The sequence below is a fragment of the Chelon labrosus genome (genome assembly GCF_963514085.1).
Source record: "Chelon labrosus genome assembly, chromosome: 16".
NCBI lineage: Eukaryota > Metazoa > Chordata > Actinopteri > Mugiliformes > Mugilidae > Chelon > Chelon labrosus.
In genome coordinates this window covers 16331094-16350513 of record NC_140349.1, presented here as the reverse complement: position 1 = coordinate 16350513, position 19420 = coordinate 16331094, and the positions used below count along the sequence as shown (strand labels likewise).

Here is a 19420-nt window from a genome sequence, read left to right as displayed (position 1 = left end):
ACGGCCAATTTAGAATCACCAATGAACCTAATGAGCATGTCTTTGTAGAGTGGGAGGAAGCCGGAGTACCTGGAAAGAACCCACGCAGACACAGGGAGAACATGCAAACTCCACACAGAAAGGCCCCAAGGATTTGAACCCGGAACCTACGTGCTGCGAGGCTCAAAATATATTTAAAAGGATTTTTAAAAACTAAGACAGTGTCAAACTGCAGCTGCAAGAAGAAAACCAGAATTTGTACAAATATAACTGTGATTACAGACAATGTATTTACCAGCACTACCATTCCTAAAATGAACAGATTTATTATTATTTTATTAATACATTCAAAGGAAACAGGACGCTATTTAACTAACTGGCAGTCATTCATTCACAGAAAATGCCAACCTGTGATGCATTCAGGGCTTTTGTTGCTGCTTGTTGTGTTTTCAGTTCATCAAAACATCCTTTTGCTCTAGATCTGTTCCTAATTGAGTACCTGAATATAATTAGAAAATACAAACCTCTGTAGAATTAGACAATACAAATTCTGTATCTCACATATGTTGAACAGGAATGGTGTCATTCAGTGTTTCCATTCAACACATGTTTTTAGTTTAGTTTTCCTGTGATCTCGGGTCCATTCAGCAGCCCAATTAGGACAGACATACCTTTTCAAATATATTCTTCAGAGCTGGGTGATTAGTAAACGAGTCGGGAATTCGCTCAATTTAAATGAGGATGAAGATTCACGTGGATGAGACAGGTTGTATGGCATGTATGTGTGTTATGACACGCCACTGCTGACGTATGGCTTCAGGGTTCTTTAATAATAGGGGGCAGTGTGGTCAGTAGGTAACGTGGCTCAACTCTGGCCCGAGAGAAACTGTCAAACATAGTTCTTAACATGCTGAAGACAGTGATACTGTTAGCGCTCCTGATGCTGGGGGCTCTTGGAGGGGCAGCAGCGTCGGACCTCCAGGTGTTTGGGAAATCGATCCGCAGCGATAGAACTTTACTGAGCAGCAACGACGGCAGACACACTGTGAGGAAACAGCCGCGCCAGCAGGTAAGCGATCACCAGGTATTCATTGATAAGAGCTGAAACATTAACTGACAGGTGCATCAGTAGAAAAATAATGTTTGGATAATAGATATTTTTTCAGGTTAAAATGTCGATCTTCAACTCCTGCTGTTTAAAAGTGTTTGACTCATCAGATTTATTAGTCAAACTCTCAAAAGTCTTTACCCCAAATTGCTGGTTTGGGGAAATTCAAATTGCTATTTTCACAATTTCTTTAATTATTTTATAGACAACCTAAATAGTTGACTGCAGCCTTGTGTCACTCGTGTCTTGTATTTCAAATTCCTAGTTTATAAATGCAAAAAACAACTAAACATAGTGCAAAACTAGTGAAGATTACACAGTATATTTCTTGTTTTGTCTATAATGTTTAATTATTTAGTTTACTGTCAATATAGGACAAAGAACAGCAACAAATCATCTCATCTGTGAAGACTGAACCAGCAACTGTTTGGCATTTGTCTTGCGAAAACTTAACTCAGAAAGTGGCCTGATCTACTGATCCGAACTTCTCTTTCCAGATGAAAAGCGAAATCCACAGGAGTTTAGATCTCGAGAACTTCAACATACACGTTACGCCCCCTACCAACAAGTTCAGCCTCCCGACCATTATCAAGCTCTACCCGCCCACCGCCAAACCTCTCCACATGCACGCCAACATGCCCATGCGCTTTGGGAGGGAGAGTGATCCTGGTGACGAAAGGGCACCGAACTCGACCCCCAACATGCCTCAGAGGTTTGGAAGGTCCTGGGAGGTGATTCGAATGTGTGCTGAGTGCCCCGAAGTCCGAGAGGCAGCGAACCCGGTGCTGCCTCAGAGATTTGGCAGAAGTAGTCCTTACTGGAGCCTTCTTAGGACTCTGGCCAGTGAACAGTTATTGAAAACTGGGCTACACTGGTAGGGTACTCTACATTAAACCTATATACATTTGTCTGGGAGCTTTGTTTAGATTAATAAAAACTATGTAATTTCTTTTTCCAGGGCTGAAGATTTTGACTTTGCAACCAGCTCAGAAGAAGAAGAAGAAAACTTTAAAGAATGAAGATTCTATATAGGCCTACAATGCAGTCACAGTATAATGTAAATATCAACATTTAGTGTTTTTTCACTGTAAAAGCAAATGTTTAAAGTTAAATATTTAAAAAGTTACAGTGTCTGATCATTTAAATTATTAAATTATTATTAATTAATTTAAGTTATACTATTGTAATGGTATAAAGGTTTCAAACGAATGGATTGTGTTTATTTTGCAGAAGATCAGTCAAACCCCAGAATCTACCTTGGGGGTACTGATGAGGGAATCACACAAAGATCATGATTGTGTCTTTTATGAGAAAAGCATCTTCTTGTTCTGATTGATGTAATAAGAAATAAACACCTTCAATTCCAGCATGCATTCAAAAGCAAAATGCTTCGACTGTTCCAAACACCTACATAATTTTTTTAAATTATTTTTTTTATTTGTTTAAAATCCAATTTATTCATTATTATTATTCATTCATTCATCTTCTGTAACCGCTTGTCCTGTGAAGAGTTGCAGGGGGGCTGGAGCCTATCCCAGCTGTCATCAGGCGATACACTGGCGACCTTGTCACAGGACAAGCAGTTACAGAAGATGAATGAATGAATGAATGAATTAATTATTATTATTATTATTATTATTATTATTATATCATTGGGCCATTCATTCATTACAGTAATTTACCACCAGGGGGAGCCAAAGTCTCAACTGATTTCTCAGTTGTTGAGTTACAAAACTAGCATGACATCATTTTCGTAACTATTCAAATGACATAAGAAACAGCCTTAAATATTTGCTGAATGAAGAACACACTGTCCTCAGCCTTTGTAACTTTCATCTAGTGGCAGATGTGCAAACTTGCCAGTGTCCTGTGAAACGGCACAGGGGTCCATCACAGGGACCTCATCTGGTTAACAGAAAACCACAAACTAGCATTTTTGCTCCCAGCCAAGGTTTCTAATAGGTAACAAGAGGAGAGGAACACTGTTGGAAAACACTGGTTGTGTTATGGAAATATAATGGTACATTACAGTGTGACAAATGCATCTCACCCTGCTCAATAAAAAAGACAACTCGGACAGGACACAGATCATAAAAATGTTTCTCAAAATGCTCATTTCATGTGGGACTGACCGTCACTGGCGATACCTTTTATGTTCTCAACTGTCACACATTTTCTCACTTGTATATGGTGTATACAGTTGCTGAGTCAGTGCCCTACTTACAAAATAACTGAAATATTTCAGTTCTTCTCCGCAGCAGACACATGTCATGGCAGGAAAAGAATTTGATCCTACTACTAATGGTTGCATTGCTGTTACGTGTGTCACTTCTGGGTGGTTGCAGTGACGTGGTTTACAACTCTAAAGTGAAACAATTATTTACAGTAGATATTAAAGTATTAAGTCAAAAAGTCTGCTGTGGTCACTGTTTTAAGTCAGACATTTTGACTTCAAGACAGTTTCTGTCTCTCACACACACGAATACTATGGAGAATGACAAATGAATTTAAAAATTTAAAAATTTTACTTGTTTGATGTACAAGGTGTTAAATGGATTAGTCCCACCTCCCATGTCTGACTATCTTAAAGAAGGGGCTCACAGCGGTCTCAGGACCAGGGCCTCCTCAAGAGGGGACTGTGAGGTCCCACACAGAAAAACAGCCTTTGGACAAAATGCTCTTTCTGTAAAGGCCAGTAAGATCTGGAACAGTCTTCCACTCTCCATAAGGGAGTGTCCCACGTTACAAAACTTCAAAACTTACCTCAAGCAGTGGTTGAAAGCAAACCAGTCTTGTAACCACTGACTTTTATCTTCTTAGTAATGTACTGTCTTGTGATGTGCTCTTATTGTGATCTATTGTCCTATCCTGTTTTTGTGATACCTGCCTAGGGACTGCGGATGCAAATTAGCATTATTGCTATAATCCGGCATATTTAAGTCTATTGTCGTCTAAATAGATGTTCATTAATGTGCACTATCCCTATCAAATAAATAAATAAATAAATAAAAATAATTTTATATTTCTGTGTATCCTTATATGTATATATGTGTTTATTTATCTAGTTTTATTTGTTGGTTTATACTTATTATTTTATTGTTATTTTAATTATTATTTGCCCCAAAGGAGCACACGACATAAATTAGAACAGCTTTTTTTCTTCTGTTCATACTTAATGCTCTATTTATGTCCTTCAAAAGTAAAAATGACACCTTAACTTGCCCGGACACCGCCCAGACTAGACGGACAACACTCACCTGCCTTCGTCTGGAAATGGGTGTCAACTCTAGAACTTATCCAACGAGAATAGGCCACTCCCTTCAAAAATGTGAGATCCTTCGCATTTGTATCCGGTATTTGTAGAAACGGACAGAAACTTCTTGACAACAAACAACAACAGCCATCGGAGAAGTCAGACTCTGAGAAGCGCAGAGAACTTCCGCCTGGAGGCACCTGAACTACACGCAGTCACGCCTGACGGTGAGATTTGCGTCTTACGCTGTTGTTGTGTTGGGTCACTGCTTTATAGGTTATATCGATCTATTTTTGTCAAGACTCCTGAACAAAAACGAGCTAGGGTTCCATTTTGAGCGTGATTTTATAAAATTAGTTCATCTTTTTTTTCTCATATTAACATGTTTTCATAACAGTGAGAGGGTGGCTCTGAACTGCTCATGCGCAGTGTGCTTCACTTTGTATAACACTTTGTGTACTGGTATTTTTTCACTCACTTCCACACTATGATGTCACTGGTTTCGTACTGTGTGTTTGTGACTGTGTACCGTTTGTCTCCTGCCAGCTGCTGATCATGGGAGACATTGCAAAAGGGAAGAAGGTGTTTGTCCAGAAGTGTTCCCAGTGTCACTCAGTGGAAGAGGGGGGACGCCACAAGGTGGGACCCAACCTGTGGGGGCTGTTTGGGAGGAAGACAGGGCAGGCGCCGGGCTACAACTACACACAGGCCAACATCGATAAAGGTATGGATCACTGCTGTGCAGAACCGTCGAACAAGCTGGAGAGAAATCATATATTTATTGATAGACTGACCGGTAGACTGCTGTCCATGCCTGCCTGTAGCAAACTACAAGATGTGACTAAAGTAACTGGCAAATGAAGAAAAAACCACTGATCAAATTGATCTGTAAACAAGGTATATGTGAATTAATATAATGTATGGATTCTCCTGATTTGGAGTTGAAGTTAAGACGAAGCTGCTTTAGGACCTTAAGCTGTTTAGTGTTAAGCCAGTTAAGCCACTCTGAGTTCTTGTTTTCTTAAAGTTTAAAGTTTATGGCCAGCCTGTTCTGGAGCAGTGTTAAAAGAAGTGTGAAGAGGAAAAATACTGCATTGCCCCATAGGAGCTCGATGCCTGATTCTTTATTTTTATGTACAAAGCTGTGCACCAGACCAGATGTTCAGCCTGGGATAGCTGACTAAAAATACCTACTTGTTGTTTCACTGGCAAGGTCCTTGCCACAACATTGATAATTCATGATATTAATAATGGGAGTGAAGGAGAGATGTAAGGTAGGGGCTGTCTAACTGGAGTAGTCAGGGTTGGTGGCAGAGGACGAGGAAATGGAAGGATGGGGTCAACAGAATGGAAGGAAACAGTGCTGGCACCGGGTATGAGTAAGCTTGAAAAGTAAAAAGAGGAGTGGTTTAGGTGTGCCCGAGCTACTGAACCTTAGTTAATTATAGTTGATCTTATTGGAAAGTACTGATGCAAAAATCAGTATCATTTCTTATGTGAGAAATTCAGTCAGAGCCAACAGTTCTCAGAGGACACACTCTGTATCCTTTGACGTTTCAGTATTGTTTTGGGTGTTAATCCCATGCGGTGAACTGAACCGTGGCTGTCATTTCTTTTGTACTGAGAGGTCATAAGAGGACTGTTCATCTGTTTGGATATGTGAGCCTGTGTTTTTCCAGTGGTGATGAGGAGATTATCTTTTCTATACATGACAGTAAGAGCAACAGGTCTAAACAGGCAGGACTGGAGTTTTCCACTCTGCTCTGAAAGGAGGCAATAAAATCTTACGACCGTCATCCGCTGCATGACATTGCATGAGACTTCCTATATGTTGCACAAGACATGTAAGATGTTATTCATGAAAAATGTGTTACTTACATGTGTTTTGCTTCCTTTAAGGCATCATATGGGGTGAAGATACTCTTGACGTCTACCTTCAGAATCCAAAGAAGTACATTCCCGGTACCAAGATGATATTCAGCGGGATCAAAAAGAAAAAAGAAAGACATGATCTTATATCCTACATAAAGGATGCCACCTCCTAAAATAAGGATAACACAGAACACACACATGCATTTGTGGACAATAACATTACACTGTGTATTTATGGGCTAAAACAATACAGTTAACAATAGTTTTTTGAAATGTAAATCACTGCATTTTGTTACATCACAACATAGCCACCACACTGTGTCATGTGGAGGTAAGTCTATGGTGGAGAAGCCTGTTTTTAATCATCGTATGAGTCAGCCTTCCTGCATTTTGTGGATTTTCCAGGCGCTCCTCAGTCAAAGCTTCTTGAAGAGGAAACTGTTCTTTGGGATTTTATCGTTGAACTTTAACTGTCGCTTGCACAGAAACTATGCATTTGACTCTTTTACTGTTTGTGTTTAACTTTATTTTTCTATTATTTACTACTTGTCAAGTCTTTCCTGTTTACATGCCTCAAAATGGGTAGACATAGTGTTAGATCTGTTTTAGTTTTACGGACCTTACCCTTTTTAAGCCACTGGGTGTTATAGACTTTAAATGATATATGGTTGCACTTTAAAATGTGAGTGTTTTAACATATTTCTAAATTCATTTCTGATTGGTACAAGGACAGCAAGGTCAAATAGATTTGCCATTTGCAGTAAACTTTATGGTTAAAATCACATTTACAGTTCATAGTATTAGATATGAATTAAATATTCTTTATACTGAATTACTGTTTTATGCAATGCTGTCTTACACAAGCTCGAAACATGAGCTGAGAGAATATGTCAATAAATAAAATACCCATTTTGTAAAATATTTCTGTGGTTGATTATTTCCACTAAAATGTCATTGTTTCCTTCCACTTTGAAATGATACATTTATTTAATACACTTGATCTTTGAATGTACACATTACTGTAATTAGCAAACTATATGATGGAATGCATCAGAAATGTAGTGAATTTTAATCCACATTTATACATATTAAATACATACATATATATATATATTTTTTTATCACCTTTTATTCTCAGACAAATGTAACCTGTAAGATGTTCATGAAATTCACATTTTCATTCATGTCAATATCCAGTAGAGGGCGCCATTGCTCTACTGAAGAGACGATGAGAGCAGCTGTGGATACAAAATGTGCCAGATCAGTAAAAGCACGCAGACTGAGAGTGTCATACCATCCCCAGTTATCCAGCTATCTGTCCTGAAGTCGATCCAAATCACGCTACTGTTAATGCGCCTCTGGGACTGAGCGGCCGCCGCTGTGTTGCCTCCACTCAGTGGCCTCTAGTGGACATTTAGAGAACAAGGTCCTCCCTTTACAATTGTGTTGTTATTGACCGGCGGAGGGAAAGGAGCGGGTCGATAAGTGCATCAGATTTATTAACCTTCCAGATTGGCTAAGGTACGCCACATGTCAGAGGAGCCACGGTCTCCGGGACTGCACACTGCGCATTTCATTTAGGCGAGAGGAGCGCCAGACAGCGTGTCTGCAAGTGCGGCACAATTTCAAGTGGAAGGTAAGGGGGATCCTGTGCATTCAAAGCCATGGATGTAGATGGCACTGCTTCAGTTTAAAGCTGGAATATTGGGACAGACGTAATAGATATATGAAGAAGGAGTGGGAGTCAAAGAAGATGCGGATTGTGATGGAGATCACAATCCATGCAGCTACCATCATTAACCTGCATGGCCACATCAAATGAGGGAGTGTACTAAAAATGTTTGTGTGAATGAGCCTTACTATTGTTGACATGACTTCTGTCAGTGAGTGGCCTCCACTTGGTCTAATTCTGGCACAGAGGGGGTGGGTGCACGGCTGGAATTACAGCGGTGGCTGCATCTGCTGCAGTGAGGAGCTGCAACAAGTTTATTAGGCTCTAAGGAGAGAGAGAGGGGCTTTGGTGGACCGAAGTGATGAAACAGTGACACCCTCAAGAGGGGATGAGGAAAAGTGACAGCTGCCAGAGACTGCACTGAGCTCAGGAAACAGAAATAGAGTGTGTGTGTGAGACAGGTTTGTGTTTTGTGTTTTAGGGAAAGTAGACCAGCGGCATGGACGTGGTGAAGAGTGCAGTCTTTATTCACATTCTTCTGTGTCCGGCATTGTCCCGGCACTCTTACATGGACAGCATCCTCTCAGCCCACTCGGGTAAGATGTCCAGCCATGTGTGTGCGAGCCTGTGTTGAAGAGTGATTGCACGACTTAAGAGTCATAACGTAAGGAAAACATGTCGCACGTCTTTCACTGCTGCAGTTCTTCATGACAGTCCTCTCCGTTTTCCTCTCAGCCCTCAGGTTTCTGGATGAGCCGATGAGGTTTGACCCCTGTTGTCTCATGTCACCTCCTCCGCCACCTCTGTTCCCTCCTCCGCCTCGGCTTTGGAAGCGGGGCAACCCTGTAGGTCTCACACCTGATTGCATAGTAACCCTCCTCTACGCACATTTGTATGAAAGCTTGTTTTCTCTGTCTTTGTGTTTGATTGATCGATTGAAGGACGCCATCAGCATATTAGAACCGAGTGTTTCTGGAGGACAGGTGCCGGAAAAACAAAAGCCTGTGACACCGGGATGTTCACCTGGACCCCCAGGACCTCCAGGTCCTCCAGGCCCAGAGGTAAGGCCTCGTTTCAAAACAGAATACAACAAAATACTGTTAACCACACATTAGCTCTTCAGTCAGATTAAATCATAGTGCATCTATCAGATAGTGGAAGCAGGCTGATGGAGCTATTTTAAGATAGCAGATTGAAATGTTGTGAAACAAGCGTGGAAATAAAACCAAAAGACCTGTTTAGCATTGATCTCTTTACAAATGTGGTTGATACGGGATATGTGAGCTGTATATAAATGTGGTGCCATTTTTCAGGGTCACGGTGGATTGCCTGGCATAAGAGGACCAAAGGGGGAGAAGGTGTGTGGTTTTTTGTGAGTTATGCCTCTAATACAGTTTTCTGTAGATGCATTTGTGTGTGTCCTTGCGTTCCTCCCTGCTCTAATGAGCGCCGCATCTCCCTTCGCTTCATTTGTCCTTTTCCAGGGAGAAATTGGACGTCCGGGGTCAAAGGTGAGCCGCTCCGCCTCTCCCGCATGTCTCGTTGCCTCGCTCATCTCTCTCTGCTCCGTCTCGCATGCCCTTGAAATAATGGGATCTGGATTTCTCCCCATCCCGTCCCCTCGATGCATCCTCAATCTCAGTGATGTGATTTGTCTATTGATGTGCTCAGAATATCCTCTGCAGCTGCTAAATGGGTCGCGCTACATTAGCCTCTGTAGTCACTGTAACCAAGTAGCAAACCTTGATCACATCTCCGGATGCCTCCCGTCATTCTCCCGCTCTTCACCTCTCTGTCATCTCCCCCCTTTTTTTTTTTCTTCTCCTCTGCTCCTTCTTCGTCTCCTTTCTCCTTGCCTTGGCCTGGCTCCATTAGCCATCGTACTGGACTCCAGTCCTGCTGATCCAGCCTCTTCAGCACTCCACTTCTGCACTTTAATCTCTCTAAGTGCTTTTGCTCTCCGTGATAAATCACTCCACACACACACACATGGCAGGTCCACGGTGTCTCCACAGGCTGCGGTCTTAATGACAGGCAGCTAAATGAGAGCGCGCTGCTAGCATGGCAACAGGCTCTGCAATGATTGTCCAGGTGTCACTAAGATGCAACGCCCGCAGTGTAACATATCAGGCTCTTCTGCTCGGAGGGAACTGGCAGTGGAGCGATATTGATTAAGGCTTTATTCCTGTCCACTAATTAGCAACACTAAGCAGCACTTTTAAAGCTTTGCTCCCAGGATTTCCCCTCAAGTCTGAGTAGATAAAAGCATAAGAGGTCCGTCTGAGTTGCTTCTTTGTTTCTGGGAGCTAATTAGCCATGCACGCAGAATGTAAGAACAACATAAACACTTCTTAGAGAAGAAGACCTGATAAATTCGAGTCCGTCGCAAAATCATTCATTTTTTTCAGCTCCATGTCACTAACGCCAGCTTCACTGATGAAGAGGAAACTGAAAGTGTTTCAGTAATTTCGTTTGTGCATCTCTAGGGCCGTACTGGAGCTCCAGGTCTTCCAGGGAAACAAGGGCTTCCAGGATGGCCGGGTCCGGAGGGACCCAAAGTAAGTATCCTGGGTTTTTCCCTCCAAGTTCAGACACATGTTTGAATACAGTGCGAACCTGGTGTAGTGTGGTGCATTAAGGAAGTATTTTACATACATTTACATGGCATTTCATAAATATATAAATGATGCAGACAGTTATATATTTGCATATTTTCATAAGGGCGAGAAAGGGGATCCAGGACTCATGGGTTTACCGGGACTGAGAGGGCCACCAGGAACAAAGGTTAGTCACATCTTGGAGTACACGATCATTAAGACTACATGTTGGAATCATAAAATTTCATTCTGCTCTAAAACTTCTTGTCTATCTTTTCAGGGTTTACCTGGTTACAAAGGAGATAAGGTAAGTTCAGGGTCACATTCCATAGTAACTTTTGTTACTGAAAAACGATAATATCTTCTATATTTCTTACACGTTCCCTTTATTTTCCAAAAAGGGCAGTCGTGGTGATCATGGATCAGCAGGACCAAAAGGCGACAAGGTTCGACAGAATTATTTCTTTTACTGCAAGTCCTGAAATCATTTTGGAAATGTTGCGTAACTAGATTCAGATGATGTTTGCTTTGCTACGACAATGAGCACGTCAACTCATGCTGTGTCTTAATGGATCTAATAACTTGATCAGGCTGTAAAATCCCCTAAAACAGCTTCTTCAAATATTGTTTAAAGCCCAAAGTGGTTTATGGCGGAACTGCCTGTGAATTTGAGACGCTTTAACAGCATGTCTATTTCAGAGCTAGATTAAATTGACATTATACGTTTCATTTGTCCCTGCTGTGCATGTGATAAGGACTTTTCTCACGCAAAGCTCCCATTTCGTGTCTGCCTAGGGTTCCATTGGTTTGCCTGGGATGCTGGGGCAGAAGGTAAGAGTAATTAAAAGGGTGAAGACACTCAAAAACTGTATTTAATCTAATGTTTCCTTATCTTTGCTCCTCTTCAAGGGTGAGCAGGGACCAAAGGGAGAGCCAGGAGTGCCAGGAAAGAGAGGACCGACTGGACGCCCTGGGAAGAGAGGCAAACAGGTGGATGAAAGAGGAGAAGGAAGAATAATACACAAGTGCTTTGGTTACCTATTAAGTATAATACTTAATAGGTGAACACATGTATGTATGTATGTATATGAATCCTGAGTCCTGGCAGCTTTACTTAACACTGGTGAGGGCAACGCTTTACTTACAGCTCTATGTTTAGACTCACTGGGTGTGAGTCATTCTAAACATTTAAATATATACACACATAAACACATTTCCCATGGACTACACTAGATCATACCAATGCACAAGTGGTAGTGACATGTAGGTCACCTTCAGAGTGCCTGTCTGTGTGTATTTCTGACACAGAGATATTATCTGATTTACACAGGGCACAAAGGGTCAAACTGGAACCCCTGGACTAATGGGCCCTCCGGGACCCCAAGGTCCTAACGGCCACCCTGGGCCACCTGGACCTCCTGCCTCTGGTACAGTAACTCACACCCATCAAAAATGATTCTCAGTTTACTATATTGTTTTGTATTGACCTTGTGTGTTCTCCAACTTTAATGACATACACTTTGTATTTCTTGCAGGTCTCTATCTGGTAGGGGAGAAGGGGGAGAAGGGTCTTCCAGGTCCACCAGGTCGCTGTGACTGTGACACCATTCCTGGAGCAAATAATGCCCCATTTGGAAGCTACACACAACGGCGTGGCACCAACAAAGTCTCTGCAGTAAGACTGTAATCTTTCACATACAATCCTTAAATAAGCAAACTAAATTTGTGTTATCACAGAGTTAATCCTTTCTGCTTTTGTTTTGTTGTATTTTTGTATAGATATTTGTGGTGAACAGTGAAGAGGAGATGGACAATCTACATCAAGACAATGCAATAGCTTTCAGGAAGGATCAGAGGATACTGTACTTTAAGGATAAAGATGGATGGAAGCCCATTCAGGTAATGGCATTTAAAAGCTTAGTCTGGGTTACAACAGATAACTGTCTTGTACACTCTGTAAAACTTTTACCTCATCACCTAATAAAGCCCAAGCCTTGCCGAGAAGTCATATTTCCTGCAAACCGCCACATAAGATTTCTCAGCACTTGAAATGTTAAGTCAGCTTATGTTCTTCTAGCCCTTCCAGCCGTTCCAGTCTACAGAGAAAGTCCCCGATAGGGTTGGCGTATGCGGCGATGGGAAGGTGCAGGCCCAGCACGGGGAGGAGTGCGATGATGGAAACCAGATTGTCACCGATGCCTGTCTAAGTGAGTTACATCCTTCTGTTGCTCATTTGCACACATGCAGAAATGGCCTGCAATGTAGGGCAAAAAAATACAAAAAATACAATCAGGAAGTCAGTGACTCTGATTATGGAAGCACTATTGTTAAAACAGGACTAGTCTCAACTACAAAATAGAATGCCTGTTTACTGCACACAACTCTGTTGCCACACCCAGCTGCTTATTAAATGCCCTGCAGAGCAAAATAAAAAACAGCACGGTGTCTGTTCCCACATGGCACAGGATAAAAGCAGTAAGCACTGTGGAGACCTTTCCTTGATCTTCCATTAATTCCACCCTGCCATCCTCTCACCACTCTCTGCCTCTGTTCAATTAATTTAACAGGAAAATGCTGTATTGGCATCACTGAAACGGACTGCAGTGCCAAATAAATTCGTAACGTCTTCTCTCCCTCTGTTCCCTTCCTTGCTCTCTCCTGCCTCTGCCACAACGCTCTCCTCATCTCCTCCTCTTCGTTACTCCAGACTGTAAGTGGGCCTACTGTGGAGACGGCTACCGACATGAAGGCATGGAGGAGTGTGATGGAAAGGACTTTGGTTATCAGACCTGCAAGTCCTATCTTCCTGGGTATGTTCACTGAGAGCTCTCAGAGCAAATATACGTTCAGTATACAGTATATAGTGACTAGTCATTTAGGTGCACCTATGACTTGCATCTGGTGATTGTGAAGGTCAGTTGAATAAATAAATAACTAATAAATAATGTATATAAGACATAATAATGCACCATAGAGTGTGGTGCATTATTTTGGCAGCAGTTGCTGCATGGAAGCATAAATCGCTTCACTCTCCATGCTTTATACTTTCAGTTTTGCAAAATATGCACATTCACTTTTTTCCGAGATCAGTACCTCACTCGTGTATGCCAAATTTGAATATTTCCAGAAATGATTAAATGTTTCTTCAAAGGGGTCTTTCAACAACAATCTTGGTAAAACCCTTATCTCTTCAGTGTAAATATGTAGCTATCAACTAAGCACAAGAAGGAGAATAAACAGGAAATTCTGTGTGTTGGCTCCAGGCAGACCGCTAGCTACCTGTGACTGCCACCACTGTAACTAAAGTAGCAACAGCTTATTTATCCATATCTTTAAGCCTCAATTTAAATAAAATGAAAACATTAAGAAAAATTCTCCAGCTGTACAGTTGTCATGAGTGGGGAAAGCCAAAACCGTTTTACATACCATGTTGTGAGCATCTTCATTTCTGCAGTAAAGTGCAGTAAACTATTCATTAGATTAGATTATTTGGGTATAATGTTTTATACCCACTGTTAGAGCAAAACATGTTTACAACCTTTATAACTGTTGGTGAGAAAGCCACATGCATTTGTCAATTATCATTTTCCACGTCTTGTCTCTTGTAGATCCTTTGGGCATCTCAGGTGCACTGACTCTTGCCTCATCGATTCCACTGGCTGCAAGTACTTCACCTGAATTCAGAAGTTCAAGAAAAGATGGCTACAGTGGATCTTTGCAGTTCCTCTTTCTGATCACGGGGACTAAACTTCAGTTTTCGACTGAAGTCTCACCCCTCATTAATAACTGACTGAGAGGGTGTGATAAAAGGACGTTCTTCTGCTGATCTGAGCCATGGAAAGTGTTGGGAGTCAGCTTGAAATCGACTGTCCCTGTTAAGGTTTAATCTTGAATTGGCCTCAGAGAGCAGCTCCTTGCTGCTGTCACACCATTGGATGAAGCACTGTTATGGACTGATGGACAGACGGTGGAAAACATTTTAACGTTTTAATGATTGTATCATGTACAATAGTTACAATGTGTATGACATACTGACTGTTAATTCAGAAATAAGCTACGTTCTAAAGTCATTTTTAATATGAAAGAAAGAAAAAAAGCCTTTTCAAAAGGCAGTAATATTATAGGTACTATATGCAAATCAGGGCGTGTAAATGTGTTAATTCCTGTGCAATGTATAACGACACATATATTTATGAAGTGCAATGCTGTGATATTGCATGTAAACGTGTTCCAGTGAACATCAGACAGCTTTAGGCAGCGCTGTAAATGTACAAGCCAAAGTGTGGCCTCTAGAAGTGAATGAATCCAGCAGAAGGAGATTTTATTGTTGCAACAATAGTGAAAAAAGAGTAGCTTTGATTATTGCAGCAGCATGAAGGTACATCTAAACGACTCCAAACTGAATCCAGTAACATGTGATTAGTTGATAATCAGCATGCATGACTGTAAACTTGTATAATAAAAATAAAATACTCCGTACATCAATAAAGATTAGGTCCACACTTTAAAGCCTTCACTGAGTTGATGCTAAAGGGTGAGTCCTTGAGGGCGGGGCTTTCGATGAAAAGCAGCCAATCAGAAGAAAGCTTCCTGCAACAACTTCATGATGAAACGTCGCTGCCACGTAGAGGACCAACTGCTGCTGCAGCTTCTGCACATTTGTTAAAAAACTTCTGTTTATCCTGTTGTTGCTCCGGAAAGACGAGTGTCAGCATGCTGCTGGCTGTGCTGAGCTGGCTGTCCTCTTCCCTGCTGCTGTCCGCTAGCGGGGGGAAGCTGCCCGAGGCTGAGGTGAAGATAGAAGTTCTGTACAGACCTTTCCTCTGTCACCGAAAGTCCAAGTATGGAGACATTCTGCTGGTGCACCATGATGGGTACTTGGAGAATGGGACCATGTTTCACTCCAGGTATGTTTCAGGAGTAACACGGGGCTAATGATGCCAGTAAGGCGACTTTCAACGAAGCTAAACATGAGTTTACATCTTCTGCTTCTACTGGAGTTTCACATTTTGGTTTGTCATGGCAGAGAAAGTAGGCCGCATGTTTAGTTTCTTGAAATTTAAAATAACTGCATTATATTTAGGTGAATAAAGCTGAGCCATAGTTAACAAGAGTTGCCTCACCTGTGCTATTCCTCGTTGACAAGTCAAAATATCTGCGGTAAAAGGGTGTATAGTTGTGGGAGCCACGTTGCTGTCAGCGTCTTCAAAACTTAATTTGCAAATTTGGAAAATTCTCAACATGTAATGTCCCATAAAAACCGTCACTACTCATTTTCGTACCTGTGCTCGCGCTATTCTCATTGGCTACTTTTTCAGGGTCACGTGACACCTCTTAAAGCGCTAGTTCACCCCAATTTCAAAAATACATTTTCTCATCTCTTCCTTCTTGCTTTTATGGAGTGACTTTAGGTTTTTCCCGTTATTCAGAAAATGTAAATTTGACTAAGAAGTGAAACAAAAAGAATGTGAATATGGAAACTGGAAGAATCATTGATATATGGATGTATAAAAGAAAGGTAACACGTGTCCAAAAAAATATGTTTTTAGTTGATCTAGTTCTAATTATCAAGTTCAGCCTTGTTAATAGATTACATAAGTGGAACACCAACTTTTCCCTGTAGAAGTTTAAAAAGATTCATGCACCCCGACTCACTTTTATTTTTTTGTAATTATTAAGAATGATAGGGGAAGCAACTTGTGAAAAAAGTTCAAAGTTACATTTTTGTAAAATTAAAGTCTGCATGATAGCATTAACAAACTCTTATGTATCTTTTTCGTTATGTAAATTAATTAATTAATTAATTAATTTCATATCATATGTGCCCCCCACTGCAGTGGCTCTAGTCGCTCCCCAGTTTAAAAATTAATTCATTCATTCATTCATCTTCTGTAACTGCTTGCTCCTATTAAGGGTCACAGGGTCTACTGGAACCTATCCCAGTTGTCATCGGGCGAGAGGCGGGGGTACACCCTGGACAGGTCACCAGTCTATCGCAGGGCCAACATAGAGAGACAGACAACCATTCACACTCACATGCACAATTTAGAATCACCAATTACCTAATGAGCATGTCTTTGGACGGTGGGAGGAAGCCGGAGTACCCGGTGAGAACCCACGCAGACACAGGGAGAACATGCAAACTCCACACAGAAAGGCCCAGTCGGCCCATGGATTCGAATTCGGGACCTTCTCGCTGTGAGGCATCAGTGCTATCCACCTCGCCACTGTGCCACACCCAGTTTAAAAATCACTGATTTAAACAGTTTTTCTTGATTGTTTAAGTGCACAATACAGGTAGCAGACTCACACTGGGTGGCACAGTGGGACAGTGGTTAGCGCTGGTGCCTCACAGCAAGAACGTCCTCGGTTCGATTCTCAGGTTTGCTTGGGTTTCCTCCAGGCGTTCCGGTTTCCTCCCATCATCAAAAAAAACAAAACAAAACATGGGTGCTAGGCACCGGGTCAGGTTGGCCCACAGTGGCGACGCACTCGGTCGCAGCGGCTCAGGAGTAATCCTCCATCCGACCATGTAATTTCATTGTACATTGTATAATGACAAAATAAAGCACTTTACTTTACTTTACAAATGCATATAATAGCCCAAATATTTTAAAAAGTTTTAGGTTTGACATTGGGGTGAAAGTTTGTGCAGCAGAGAATTGCAAACTCCCCTTTTAATACCTGTTATGGTCTCTGAAATCTGCAGGACCCCCTCACAGCCTACCCTTCCACAACCTGTAAAACTTGACTAACTCTTCATCTGTGTTTTTCCATCAGTCGAAATGAGGGAGACAAGCAGCCAGTATGGTTCACACTGGGCATCAAAGAAGTGATCAAAGGCTGGGATAAAGGTCTGCAGGACATGTGCTCTGGAGAAAAGAGGAAACTGGTCATACCTCCTGCTTTGGCCTATGGGAAGGAAGGAAAGGGTAATGTAGCTTCGCTTGTAGCCGGGAAAGCTTCACTGCATGTTGCTGGTCTTTAATATAGCCTTCAGAAAAGTGTTTTGTGTCTTCAAAATGTGTAACATTATTGTGCATGTTTGTGTATTGTAGTTGTCTGTCTTGTTTTGAGTGGCGTCCCAGGACTCCCTCACTGAATGAAGGTTTCATTCAGTAGCATTAGTCCACTTTTTGTCAACATGGAGCATGTGAACAGTACTGTGCCTTTTCTGGTAAGCACAAACCGCTCTAACCAATAACAACTGTCTCTTCTGTTCCTACCTAACCATTGCCATGACAACAAAAACCTGAATGACTGGATGGGACTAACAGTGCATTCAGAGTTTTCCTGTCATTAACAATTACTGAATGTTTTCCATCTTTAAGACATTTGTGTTTGTGTTGAACCAGCTGAAGCAGTTTTACCTGACTCCTTGTTCTGTTTCCCTGTGTATTGTGCTGCCAGGTAAAATCCCACCTGAAAGCACTCTGACCTTCGTCATCGAGGTGCTTGAGATCAGAAATGGACCTAGGTCACATGAGTCCTTCCAGGAAATGGATCTCAATGATGACTGGAGGCTCTCCAAGCATGAGGTGAAGGGTTAATCACCAACTACTTTGGTTAAATAAGTTAGTTATCTGTTGCTTCCAGTTCCCTTCTAAGATTTTCCAAATAGGTTCAAACTAGTTGAAACCTTACGAGGCAAAACTATTTAGTATCCTACAAATGTGACAATATTGTTGATGAAAACTTATCTTTTGTCTCTCAGCAACCAAACATTTTATGTGGCCAAAGATTCAAGCAGATCAATAAGTGCAGTAGTCTTTAGTTAGGAACATGTTTCAAACATTTATCATCCCCCCTTTGATAGGGGAATATCTTCTGTTAATGTTTTGATTATCTTTGCAGTCGTTCATTGCCATGTCACATTTGGTAACAAATATCGTCTAGAAAATCTAATCTTATCTATCCTTTTCCTGTATAAAAAGGAAAACAGCTTTATCAATCAGTACAAATTGTATTCGTTTTATTGAGTTTTTATTTATTTAAGTAATCATATTTGTATTTTTTCAGGGTTTTCCCGGTCAGTCCCTCTCAGTCATTTAATTATCCTGTTTTGTGTGTGTCTGCCAGGTGAAAGAATATCTGAGGAAGGAGTTTGAGCGTCACGGCTACCCTCCCAACGACACCCTACACGAGAACATGGTGGAGGACATCTTTGCCAAAGAGGATGAGAACAAGGACGGCTTCATATCCTCCAGAGAGTTCACTTACAAACATGATGAACTGTAAAGTCCCACTCACTCTTGGTGTGCGGTGGAAATACTTTGGTGCAGAGTTTGATGCAAAGACTCTCTCAGGTTGTCTGAAAGTATTTCAGCTTTATAGATGCATTAGTTTGTGTGGTGTGTGCCACTTCAACCCATCATGTATGTGAAACTGTGTGTGGCAGGTGCTGATGAGTTTGTGGAAATGACAGCGATCTTTCACTTTAGTCTTGTTTTATACTTCTACAAATAGCCTGTTTTGTTGTCTACATTGCAGGGAACCTTTATACTTGTCTGTGTGTGTCTATGTTGCTCAGTAATTACACTGCCTAAATGCTAGTCGTTGGAGAGAGTTTTGTGCCATAGAGTTTATTTAAGTTTACCTCCTATACTTCAGACAATGGCAACTGGAACTGAGCGGATATTTGGAAAGAACAGATCTTTAGCATATTGTAATACGTCCACTTTTTTGGCAGCAATGCCCTTCCGTAGTTTTGATATATTGCCTGAGTCTTAAACTTGGAAAGACTAGAATCTCAACCATCCTGTTTCTTTTGCTTTGGGGTGACTTCCCTCATGTAAGCACACACGAGACTAAACTAAAGAAGCAAATGACTGGAACTTTTGAGGCAGATGTGTTATATATGTTTGTTATGTGTAAATATTTTAAAATCAATGTGATCAATAAAGCAACAACGTTTTAAACAAGGATACTTTGCTTTTATT

At 41.4% G+C, this 19420-nt stretch overlaps 4 protein-coding genes across 4 annotated transcripts; all 4 read left to right on the top strand.

Moving 5' to 3' along the window:
* Positions 1-422: 422 nt before the first annotated feature.
* Positions 423-1965, top strand: npvf (neuropeptide VF precursor; the record flags this gene model as incomplete). The annotated part of the gene is made up of 2 exons (XM_084562633.1): positions 423-1048; positions 1585-1965. Exons 1-2 carry the CDS (start codon positions 887-889, stop codon positions 1963-1965), a joined length of 543 nt encoding a protein of 180 aa, XP_084418759.1. The 5' UTR covers positions 423-886.
* A 2458-nt stretch (positions 1966-4423) lies between these two features.
* LOC311501868 (cytochrome c-a-like) lies at positions 4424-7115 on the top strand. Its single transcript, XM_084563913.1, has 3 exons — positions 4424-4567; positions 4887-5064; positions 6240-7115. Exons 2-3 carry the CDS (start codon positions 4896-4898, stop codon positions 6383-6385), a joined length of 315 nt encoding a protein of 104 aa, XP_084420039.1. The 5' UTR covers positions 4424-4567; positions 4887-4895; the 3' UTR covers positions 6386-7115.
* A 296-nt stretch (positions 7116-7411) lies between these two features.
* Positions 7412-14465, top strand: LOC311501836 (uncharacterized protein). The gene is made up of 18 exons (XM_084563877.1): positions 7412-7848; positions 8366-8480; positions 8620-8729; positions 8826-8945; positions 9198-9242; positions 9369-9395; positions 10371-10442; positions 10606-10668; positions 10762-10788; positions 10883-10927; positions 11277-11312; positions 11391-11471; positions 11812-11908; positions 12017-12156; positions 12261-12380; positions 12559-12688; positions 13189-13291; positions 14090-14465. Exons 2-18 carry the CDS (start codon positions 8384-8386, stop codon positions 14157-14159), a joined length of 1383 nt encoding a protein of 460 aa, XP_084420003.1. The 5' UTR covers positions 7412-7848; positions 8366-8383; the 3' UTR covers positions 14160-14465.
* A 401-nt stretch (positions 14466-14866) lies between these two features.
* LOC311501837 (peptidyl-prolyl cis-trans isomerase FKBP14-like) lies at positions 14867-19403 on the top strand. The gene is made up of 4 exons (XM_084563878.1): positions 14867-15388; positions 17262-17413; positions 17892-18019; positions 18561-19403. The coding sequence occupies exons 1-4, from the start codon at positions 15006-15008 to the stop codon at positions 18717-18719; spliced, it is 822 nt and encodes a 273-aa protein (XP_084420004.1). The 5' UTR covers positions 14867-15005; the 3' UTR covers positions 18720-19403.
* The last annotated feature ends 17 nt before the right edge of the window (positions 19404-19420 follow it).

Excerpts from the sequence above, each read along its gene's own strand:
- LOC311501837 (XM_084563878.1), top strand. The coding sequence starts at position 15,006 with ATGCTAAAGGGTGAGTCCTTGAGGGCGGGGCTTTCGATGAAAAGCAGC. Across the intron at positions 15,389-17,261 it reads GGGACCATGTTTCACTCCAG|TCGAAATGAGGGAGACAAGC; the intron begins GTATGTTTCAGG and ends TTTTTCCATCAG. Across the intron at positions 17,414-17,891 it reads CTATGGGAAGGAAGGAAAGG|GTAAAATCCCACCTGAAAGC; the intron begins GTAATGTAGCTT and ends TTGTGCTGCCAG.
- LOC311501836 (XM_084563877.1), top strand. The coding sequence starts at position 8,384 with ATGGACGTGGTGAAGAGTGCAGTCTTTATTCACATTCTTCTGTGTCCG. Across the intron at positions 10,669-10,761 it reads GAGGGCCACCAGGAACAAAG|GGTTTACCTGGTTACAAAGG; the intron begins GTTAGTCACATC and ends CTATCTTTTCAG. Across the intron at positions 12,689-13,188 it reads TGTCACCGATGCCTGTCTAA|ACTGTAAGTGGGCCTACTGT; the intron begins GTGAGTTACATC and ends TCGTTACTCCAG.
- LOC311501868 (XM_084563913.1), top strand. The coding sequence starts at position 4,896 with ATGGGAGACATTGCAAAAGGGAAGAAGGTGTTTGTCCAGAAGTGTTCC. Across the intron at positions 5,065-6,239 it reads ACAGGCCAACATCGATAAAG|GCATCATATGGGGTGAAGAT; the intron begins GTATGGATCACT and ends GCTTCCTTTAAG.